Source organism: Primulina huaijiensis, chromosome 14 (assembly GCF_012295235.1).
Source record: "Primulina huaijiensis isolate GDHJ02 chromosome 14, ASM1229523v2, whole genome shotgun sequence".
NCBI classification, from domain to species: Eukaryota; Viridiplantae; Streptophyta; class Magnoliopsida; order Lamiales; family Gesneriaceae; genus Primulina; species Primulina huaijiensis.
The window spans coordinates 14,132,017-14,143,332 of NC_133319.1; the positions used below are offsets into that span (position 1 = coordinate 14,132,017).

Genomic DNA, 11,316 nt, shown 5'->3' on the forward strand with positions numbered 1-11,316 from the left:
TTGATATAATAGGATTATTTTCTAGTAGTTAGGTTGGATAGAAGTTTATCTATTATTTGTATTTTGAATTAGATTAGCTTTTGATAAGGTAGGATCTGTTTATAAATGTACTGTAAACTATAAGAAACGAACGAATTCGTTTTGCCTTTCTCTTCCTGAACCACAATAACCATATATATCTTTACTCTTCCAATGTTTGATTTAGTGAGGGAAGAAATCCTGAGGGCAGCAACTATTAAATGCTACCTGATCTTGGCCAAAAAGTGGCACTTGCCTTAACTGAGACATACAGCCACCAGAAACTTTAATGTTATACAAGTTTTTTTATGATCAGGATAGAACTGGTGTCCTGGATTTAGTGGTATTTGTGTGGAAAGAGCTGTAGATGAGTTACACAGGGACATGCATTATGTATGCGAGAACCAACGTTGGCCTTCGATTTTACTGTCCTTGACATGTTTGTACTGTCCAAGTTGCAGTATTGCACCATAAACCTTGATTTTTTTTCATCTAAATTGTTGCTACTTTCCACTCAAGCTCCAAAGTTCTAATTGATGTGTGTTTTGGCATATTTTGTTGTAATTTCAGATTTTCAACATCTTCAATAGGGACATGGGTGGCGAGGATGTCAAGGTTACTATCTTTTGTTCAATTGTCTATAAATTTAATCTTCACTTTTTAAAAATAAATATGATAAATTTTGGTCATTGAATGCAGGTTTCTTTGGAACTATCCTTTATGGAAGCTGTCCAGGGATGCACAAAAACTCTATCAATTGTAACTGATATGGCTTGTGATACTTGTGGTATTGGCTTATGCCTTTCCTGAAAACTGTCACTATCAAAACTTATGAAGTCCATACATTATCTTCTGTGTTGGTTTATTAGCTTTGAATCCTTTGAGTTAGTTAAGTAAGTTAGAATATACATGGTATGATTGATCTATTAATGCTCAAGTGATTCATCCAACTTGTCATGCTGTTGTTCTCCATCATTTTACTTGATTTTTTTAGGTGGAACTGGTGTTCCTCCGGGTACCAGGCCTGAAACTTGTAGACGTTGTAGAGGCTCGGGCATGGTGAGCATCTTTGGCATCACCACCTTGTGTTATTGGTGAGCATTAATATCTTTCTTTGTGTACCCAGATAATATCACAGAATGGTCCTTTCACACTTCAGTCTACTTGTCCAAATTGTGGAGGTGCTGGGAAAATCGTGTCGGTATGACATTTTATGTCCTAATAAGATGTTTTTGTTATTTCCTTCGCATCAACTTGATTTTTTCAGTTATGTCGTGCTATATTCCTTGTCCCTGTGGATACTTTAGTCTGTCTTGGTTAAGCTTTTCATTCAATTGGACCATTTATCTGAGAAGTGAGCAAAATGGCCTAGGAGGCAGTGGATAGCTGTTGACATTGCTTGTACTGATCTTTACCCTGATTTAATGGCAATGATGGTCCTCTTGGGCAGCTAATGAAATATATCTGGTCTCTATGTACTATTATTGGTTTTATCTTTTCTTTTTTATTCTTCATGTTGAAATCAGGTGTGTGGTAGTTTCCTACTGCATGAGTGAAGGTGTAGGAACAAAAAAGTGGTAGAACTTGGTGGCATCATCATAAGTTCAGCAAATGACATGAAAATATGACTATATATTCATTGCTATTATTGAATGGTTAGGATTCCCTAATACTTTTCATGTAATTTTGTGCTGGAAGGTACATAGGATCTCTGCAAATATTTGAAATAATTTTACTGAATATATTCACCGTTGGGCTGATTTCTTCATCTCCCTGTTGGGGCATTTCATTCTTTGTTCTCTAGGTTATCATACGAATCCTTGGACGTGTATTTAAGTAGGGTTATATGTTTTGGTCAGTAAAAAATTTTAGGTTATAGAATACAAAAGTGGAACTGTTTTGCCTCGACAAAAATATGACGTCAATGCAGTTACTTGAGAATTTCCAACTTTGTCTCCAACGGAGAATGAGAAAAGATATTTATTTAATCTCTGCTCTTCCAAACAATTTGTGCCTTGAAGTTGTGCGTATGCAACCATAATAACTGATGATCTGCTTTTAACATTTGTTTTTCCATATGTTTTTTATGGTCTAGTGATAAAAAATGTATTGGTGGATTAAATAAAATAATACTGACTATTTATTCCAATTTTCTGGCGACAGAGCTTCTGCAAATCTTGCAAGGGTAAGCGAGTGTTGAGAGGTCCGATAGCAGTGAAAATGAATGTCATGGCAGGTGAGTTCATAGAAAGGTTAATCATTTGTGTGCTTGATGGATTTTATTCATCTTGATTTTAGTCTTGCGTTGGGCAACTGCCTTTTGCAGCTTTTCGCACTTTCATCACTGTATCAATCTCAAGGCCAAAGTAGAATTGACTGAAATGATGTTTCATGTTTTCTCTTCCTGTTAAATCAATCCAACTGTTCTGTAATCATATGCACCATAATGATGATGGCAAAACTCTTGTATGTTTGAAACTTCATTTTTAGCTGAGGTTTTAGGGAAATTTCCGAATGCTTTGTTACTGCCCTGTTTCTGCATAATTCTGGGACAAACGTGGTGTTATGACAACATGAAACGTGATTTTTCAAATGATATGATTCTGCATGGATGTGTATTTATTTTCGAAGTTGTATCAACAAGATTTTTCTTGTCTTGGTTTAAATTTGTCAATATGCAGGGGTGGATAATAATGAAACTATTAAGGTCCCCAGGAGTGGAGGAGCAGATTCAGATGGGGGTCAACCTGGTGACCTTTATGTTATGATCAAGGTTACTTGATTAGCTCAATTACAGGCGCACGAGTTTCTATTTCTGGGCATATTATCATTTGAATGTGGTCATAGTGACATGCTCAAATCATTATGGATGTATTTTATTTTATTTTTCTATAAGCTTATGGATGTTTTATAGGTCAGAGAAGATCCGGTGTTCCGTAGAGAAGGGGCTGACATCCATGTTGATGCAGTTTTAAGTATCACTCAGGTAATCCCTAATGAAATACACTTTTGTTGAACTTTTTCTAGAGTAACAAAACTTTGTAATTTGTAAATGAGTTGGTTAGTGGCCATTGGTTTTATTTTTGGTGATAGTGACTTTATATTGGTATAATATACTATGCTGAACGTTCGAGTTTTATACTTCTAAAATAATGGAAGTTGATGCTTGTACTGCTGTCTCCTCTGTATTATCAGATCAAGTTATTTTATAGCTATTTTTCTTTACATGACTAAGTTAATCAGTAACTATATACTTTGTACAGGCAATTTTGGGAGGATCTATCCACGTGCCCACCCTGACTGGGGATGTTGTTGTTAAGGTCTGTCTGAGGTTGTTTTGGGATTTATTTATTCTTACAACACCCACACTTTTGAATTTATTTTGGACTTTTATCACTTTGCAAATGAAAATTTGCGATTGCTTTTTAGCTAATTTTTTTTTTTAAAAAAAAAAATTTTAATTTTTGTGATGGAGAGGGCTGGTATGGGGTTTTGTGTGTTGTGGTCTTGAAAGGTGTTTTTTTCTGGTACAGATTGCTGGCACCACTATCAGCGTTTCATTTTGTTTCCTCCCGGTAAAATTCATTCATTTATTTATTTATTTTTGGTTTGTAGGTACGACCCGGTACTCAACCTGGCCAAAAGGTTGTCTTGAGGAAAAAAGGTATGAGTTTTGGTGGATTTAAAATCCTCTTGTTCATTCGCTAATCATTGAGAGGTCATAAATCTTGAAGGTCGTTTAGATATTCTGATGCAAAAGACAAACATCAACGTGGATATGTGTCCCACGAGTCTTGCGAGATATATTGTTGGGAATATGTTAAAGAATGTCTTTTTTTGATATAAATGTGTTCAGTTCATTAATAAGTATAGGAATGTATTGGAGGATAAGACACATGCAAGGTACAAAATGGTTAACTTATCCCCTCGTATGGAACTAAGTAGGGTTTCTTTGAGGTGTATGTCTAGTTGTGCCTGCAGTAAGTTTACTTTAGTATTTGATGAGCTAGCTTATATTTCATCAGTATCTCATTATTGTCCTCCTTGAGAAGAATGCGCATGAAAACCAATATTAATGTGCTGCCGATATGTTAATGTCAAGTCTCGCAAGGAACTGCAGTGGAGAAACAATATGCTTTCCATGCAATTCATTTTTCAGAAGTTTTGATTACACTTATTACTTGATAAGATGCAGCATAAACTTTTTCAATGAAGTGATTGCAAGTAGTCATTGTTTTCCTTTGCTGGAATTAGTATATATCAAATTTTCCCTAGCTTGTAAGTGCCAATGGTTTTTGGGATTTGTTTAGCATATATCTGAACAAAACTTCTCTCAAATTTTTAGAAGCTCGTATGTTATTTGTGCACCAGAAAAATTAATTATTCTCAATGTCATGCAGGGATCAAAGTCAGAAACTCATATTCATTTGGGGACCAGTATGTTCACTTCAACGTGAGCATTCCAACGTAAGTACCTTGGGTTTTGTAGTATTCCCTTCTTCCTAGTATCCTGTCATTGGGAAACTATTTATTGCTTCCTGATTAATTTCATGGTGGAACGGCAGTGGTGAACATAAAAAACCTATTTCTACAATAATGTTCCATTTCTAAAACAGCAAACTCCCTCTACTTCTAATATAATTAAGGCTTGTTCTTTTAGCTCTTGTCTTAAACTCGTACCTAGTAAGAACAGCAAAGTTAAAAATGAAAGTGAGTGTTACACGCTCTTCCATGAGTACATACGATAAACTTTATTTCCTGAGTCTATAATTCCAACTTATCTTATTTGTTCTTCTATCAGAAACTTGACCCAGAGGCAGCGCCAATTAATAGAAGAGTTTGTTATGGAAGAGCAAAGAGACTATGATAAGGGAGCAGCTGCAGGCGCATCAGGTTGATCCCTGCGACGTTTTTATCTCAAATGCTATAACATTTGCAAAAGAAGGAAAAAATGTGTCCCGAAGTAATTTGCTTCAGTTTTGTGTTAAGAGGTTAAAAGTACCCATACATTTTTATTCCTTCCCTTTTGTTGGGCAGGATTTGTAACATTCACAAACCATGTTTCTATGCATTATATATTTTGATGAATATCTAAGTCTATTAGGAGGTGTGGCTTAGTTATCAAGGGCGCCAAAGTATATTTCAGTTTATCTTTTGGATATTACCTACTCGTGTGCCTTCTCATACATGTATAGTTGAAAGTTCTTGCACAAATTGCAATAGTGGCAATGAGCAGATGAAATAAACTATTAAACCAAAAGTAATTGAAACAATAATCAAGCTTACTGGTAGAGTTACTGCATCACCAGTATAGGCTTGAATTTGAGGCATTAACAACCGCTAATTCCATATTTTTGGGGGCTCAAAGCCAACTCTATCCGCTGTCGGCCATTAACTAACTACTTCTCCGCTACCATAAACATGGTTTTTCATATTTTTTTTTTTAATTGGCTTCATATTTTAAATGTTTTGATTTGAGGTGCTAACAATTCCGTTCATTTAACCGTGTTTTCAGAACTGGTTTGACCGAAAACTGGTCACGGGTCCATATTCGTACAAAAACTGTTTTATCAATCAAACTGAACGGAGCGGTTGACAGTTTTTTTTATATGTTTTAAATTAAATTTTTTTAGTTTTATTTATTGTTATATATATATATGATTATTTGAATTTTAATTTTGTCAAAAATATTATTTTAATTGTGTTAGAGCTTATTTGATTTTTTAAACATTGAAAATTATATATATTTATTATTTATATACACAGATGTTTAGAATTTAAAATATATTATTTATTATATTATTATTTTCCGTTCATGGTGCTAGCAAATGTATGCACGTATTTTGGGATGATAATTTTGGAAGACATGTACTGAATATTATCTAAAAAATGTCCGAATTTTGTGAAAAATTCTATCCCCGTCGAGTGTGTTTTCCCCCATTGGGTATATATATATATGCTTTAAATTAAATAACTTTTATTTAATTATTCAATTAATTAATATATTCTCTACTTATCTAGAATGTTTAATGAGAATTTTTCACTTAGTAATCACAATTATTAATATTATTATTTAATTACAGATTCTAAATTTACTAAATAAATAATTGTGAACTCGTTATAACTCCGACAGACGATCTGACAGTGTCGATGTATCGAGGGTAAAAATCTCATTCATATAATGAAGATTGAAAAGTTCAAAAGACAATTTTCCACTGATCCATTTTTGGCAGCTATCAGTTTTGTGAAATTTTTCACTAAAACATGCAGTTCCACTTTCCTCACTTAATTAGCAATCAAGTTAACTTCCACATGTTCCATTACACGAAAACAACTTATATATTCCTTTATAAGCAATCTGTTTGATCTCCATCAAACTACAGTCGCTAAATTCAACTACTTGAACTTGATTATCTCAACGAGAATACGGAATCGAATACTTGTGTCAGTTGTGTGACTCTCAATGGTTCAGAGATATAGCTAGCCATGAGATCATAACTTCATGTGATTCAGAGCAATATTTGTTCATATTCAGGCTTATCCGAATTAGTCTCATTATTTTCATCCACCCATTGATCAAGAACGTCAAAACTCAAGTCTGAATGCACCTATTCGATCATGGTAAGAGCGTCTAGTAGCATTATTCAATGATCCCCTATGCATCACTGATAGTACCTGTAAAAACCTTAAGTTATGATTAGTGTACGATATGGTCCCTTCAACTCATATATCCCGATCGAATCTGCAACCATTTGTATATCGAGAGTTGTAAATAAATTCGATAACGATATAATATATCTTTGAGTAATAACAGTGACATGATATGTGTAACGCCCCGAAAATTTTAAGGTCCATACGAACCACATGCATTTGAGTTATTAAATTCTTTTGTATTTTTAATTAAATGTTTTAATTGCATTAATTGAATTATGTTGTGCATATTTGCATGTTTAAAATTATATTTTCTACATGGTTGCATTAAAATGTATTTTTAAAGATTATTCGAGTTGCGATCGAGGAACGGAGACCGAAGGCTGAAAAATAGAAAATGTTTTTATTAAAGAATTGTTTTTAATTATTTAAAGTAAAAGTGCTGCTTTTTCTTATTTTTGAAAATAAGGGGTTTTGAGGTGATTTTATACGCCAGGACGTAATTTTATCGGTGTTGGTGTTTCAACAAAAATACGAATTTTTTGGCAACCCGGCTAATCAATTCACAAACTTTATTAAGCAAAATTATTTTAAATATTTTAGTTAAACACTAATGAGTTAAGTGCACTTAATTAAATTTATTAATGAGTCTAAGCCTTGTTAATGGATTAATTAGGTATATAATATATTAAACAACCCTCCCCCACTCTCATAACTCACGCCCCACACCCCAATAATTGATAAACTCTCCCCCTCAAAGACAAATACACGACACACCCCTTCAGCAATTGAAAGAAAATTTGTTAGCTTGAGGGAGTTTCAAACCTTGGTCGTTCGTCGCCGTTCTTCGCAATCGTCAACGTTCATTCGTGCGTTTAAAACGCAAAGGCACGCCTATTCTTTCCTTCAAAAACATCATCACATCATATTATATTTTTATGCATGAAAATTTTGGAGAAAACAAGTAAAACCTCGAGGATTTTCGGATTTGTGACTTATGCTAAATTTTTTGCTTGGTTTTTCCTTCAAAAATCATGTGTTTGTTTTGTTTAAGGGCTGCCATGATATAGGTTATGAATAAGCATGGTTTATACAAAATATAGGGTCCTAGGATCACACTAAAAAAAAACGTTTTACAGCGTGGGGCAAAACAAGCTGGAAGCTTGCTTGGACTGTAGTGCTTCTTGGCTCACGGCTTTGGGTGTGTAAGGGCTTGGCTTTGGCTTGGTTGGGACCAGGGCCTGGCTAGGGACGTGGTAGGGTCAAGGGAAGAGTCCTAGCCATGCTAANATTTAATTACAGATTCTAAATTTACTAAATAAATAATTGTGAACTCGTTATAACTCCGACAGACGATCTGACAGTGTCGATGTATCGAGGGTAAAAATCTCATTCATATAATGAAGATTGAAAAGTTCAAAAGACAATTTTCCACTGATCCATTTTTGGCAGCTATCAGTTTTGTGAAATTTTTCACTAAAACATGCAGTTCCACTTTCCTCACTTAATTAGCAATCAAGTTAACTTCCACATGTTCCATTACACGAAATCAACTTATATATTCCTTTATAAGCAATCTGTTTGATCTCCATCAAACTACAGTCGCTAAATTCAACTACTTGAACTTGATTATCTCAACGAGAATACGGAATCGAATACTTGTGTCAGTTGTGTGACTCTCAATGGTTCAGAGATATAGCTAGCCATGAGATCACAACTTCATGTGATTCAGAGCAATATTTGTTCATATTCAGGCTTATCCGAATTAGTCTCATTATTTTCATCAACCCATTGATCAAGAACGTCAAAACTCAAGTCTGAATGCACCTATTCGATCATGGTAAGAGCGTCTAGTAGCATCATTCAATGATCCCCTATGCATCACTGATAGTACCTGTAAAAACCTTAAGTTATGATTAGTGTACGATATGGTCCCTTCAACTCATATATCCCGATCGAATCTGCAACCATTTGTATATCGAGAGTTGTAAATAAATTCGATAACGATATAATATATATTTGAGTAATAACAGTGACATGATATGTACAATTGAGGAAATACCTTTCCAAAATGTACATTACTTACTCTGACCATATATTCATTGCACTATTAAATCATCAGATCACATAAGATATCTTCATCCATAGGAAAACAAATGATTCGACTAGGAACCTGTTTAGAATATATGGTACATTTCCTAATGAGTTTCATGATCTTAGTTGAAAGGTAGACCTCATGGTATATCGAAGGACTTTTTTATGCAGCTTGCATGAGTATACGGATAATGTAAATGCCACAATTGGATAAAACCCTAAAATATTACTAAAATAAAGATTGTTTCTACATAAAAGTTAATAAAACTCAAACCACGAGTTGGCTCGCTGAGCACCTACTCTAAAAGATTGTTTCCATTGCTTGTGTTTGTTCGCTGACCTTCACATTGAGATAGCATTTATCACTTACCTTAACTAGGGCAAATAACAATTTACACTTTTGTAAAAATGAAAACAATCACAAAATCCTGTGTATAAAATTTATAATATTTTACACCCGTGTGTTTAAAAATAAGCGCATTTAACTCATTTATTTTTAAAACTCAAGCACACTTTCCTTATTTGCAAGAGTATATGTCCTATTTTTGAAAACATAATACAATTAATTTTACTCAAATATTGTTTGCATGCAACTTCATGAGAGATGCTGACTCAAAATTTTAGGTCCTACATAATGAATGTTAAACTAGGATAAACAAAAACATAGTAATCATCCAACCCAAATATATCTTTTAAATGTAGTTTTATATATATATGGGTTTAGTTTAAAATAATTTGTTGTAGAACGATGAATATCGAACAAACGTTAATGAAACTGACCAAATTCAAATATCATGCATCACATTGTTAGTTGAATAGTATTATGCACCTCGCATGGAAAGACTTCATTATTATCTCTTGGGTCAGTGTGAGGCGCAAACTGAAATTGTCAGAAAGTTGTTGCAGGAAGATGTCGTGACGCCACAAACTTTGGAACAAAATAGAGTACATTCTAAGCAAATGCTAGAGTTGGATTGTGTCTCTTTAAGATGAATTTTCCCTACACTGTGTTGATCTAATACGACAATCGTTTTCCAAAATATAACAACTTGAGTTTTCTTATGGAAGCACTCAAAATCATAAAACCATCGAATTTAAGATTCTCTTAGAACTCTTTGTAATGAAAATATATGCAGGATATGTGTATTTTTATGTTATGAGTGAATTCCAGGCCGAGTTTCTATTTATACTTTTCTCCAATGGTTGCAGGGACATTTTCATGATTATTTGTGACTCAAGATTAAGACTCAATCTAATCCGTGAGATTTTGATATAATTGTGTAGATCACATTTCATTTGAAGGGTTACAACAATTGGATCATATCTTTTTCACGAGATTGAATCTAATGTGTTTATTCCTAGATTAACGATCCAGCTCGCACCCCATACTAGATGATCAAACCACTCAAGGCATCCCTTAAATCACATACGTCAGTTCTTGTTATGGACTTTTTCGCTCTAGATCGATCTGATTTAAGGGATGCATCTTGTTATTGTCGGCAATTGGTGTGCAATTAATGCATGTCGGCAATTGTACACGTTGCGTTTGATTGAAAATAAGAATACGCGTTTTTAACGCGTATTCACACTGATAGGAAGCTCTATAAATAGAGCTCCCCCTTTCATTCTGAAATCATTNCTTAAATAATTATTATAAGTCTAAGTTTTTAATTGGGAATTTTATATTAAGTTTTGGTTTAATTCAGGATTAAAACGCATTAATACGTCACATTTAAAGATTAATTTAAAAGTACTCGTTTTAAGCTAAATAAAAATATGGGAAAATTCATGTAAGCTTAAATAATTATTTGGGACATGTTAGAGTCAATGGAATTAAGAAAATGTCAAAAACGTGAAATTTTACGTCTAGGGGTAAAACGGTCTTTTCGCACCTAGAAATTAGTAATCGTCATGGCAGTGTCCTGAATGCTGCTTTATATGCTAATATGATTATTTTCAATGATTATGGATGTTTATGAATTTTTATATGTTAATATGTCTATTTTAAATGTTAAGGATTCTTATATGTTAAAATGGTTATTTTAAAGGTTTATGATTTAAATGTCAAAAGGTTATTTTAAATGTTTATTATGTTAAAATGTTGATTTTAAAACGTTTATGGCTTTTAATGATTTTTATATGTTAAAACGTTGATTTTTAAATGTTTATGGATTTTTATGATTTAACATTGACATTTAAAAGATATGTTGCATGCTTGGTTTAAAAGAAAAACGATATTATATGCATATTTTTGTTAAGTGATGGAAATACGACATGTTGAAGGACGTGAAGGGATTGTGACTACTACATGTTGGAAATATCGTGAGGGTTATGGTCCCAGTGGGAGCCCGACGATCGTGTTTCCTTGGATACGGATACGAATACGAATACGTGATACGAATACGAATATGTTAATACGTTGGCCAGGGCCCAGTTGACCGGTGAGAGTGTTGCTGGTGTCCCCCGCCGCCCAGTACTGTGGTTTCTTTAGATGGATCCATCGCCCATTAAGATTAAGAATACGAGTCACAATCACGATCTGAATTCAACATA

At 33.7% G+C, this 11,316-nt stretch overlaps 1 protein-coding gene across 1 annotated transcript; it reads left to right on the forward strand.

The window, feature by feature from the left end:
* The first annotated feature begins 319 nt into the window (after positions 1-319).
* Positions 320-5,097, forward strand: LOC140956576 (chaperone protein dnaJ GFA2, mitochondrial-like). Its single transcript, XM_073413374.1, has 11 exons — positions 320-633; positions 718-805; positions 1,013-1,077; positions 1,145-1,219; positions 2,182-2,254; positions 2,700-2,791; positions 2,933-3,004; positions 3,282-3,338; positions 3,634-3,682; positions 4,419-4,485; positions 4,820-5,097. The coding sequence occupies exons 1-11, from the start codon at positions 613-615 to the stop codon at positions 4,914-4,916; spliced, it is 756 nt and encodes a 251-aa protein (XP_073269475.1). The 5' UTR covers positions 320-612; the 3' UTR covers positions 4,917-5,097.
* Positions 5,098-11,316: the final 6,219 nt, after the last annotated feature.

Bases quoted from the DNA above. Each gene is read 5' to 3' on its own strand.
- LOC140956576 (XM_073413374.1), top strand. From the start codon at position 613: ATGGGTGGCGAGGATGTCAAG. The intron at 1,078-1,144 runs GTGAGCATCTTT...TTGTGTACCCAG, and splicing joins GTTGTAGAGGCTCGGGCATG to ATAATATCACAGAATGGTCC. The intron at 2,255-2,699 runs GTGAGTTCATAG...GTCAATATGCAG, and splicing joins GAAAATGAATGTCATGGCAG to GGGTGGATAATAATGAAACT.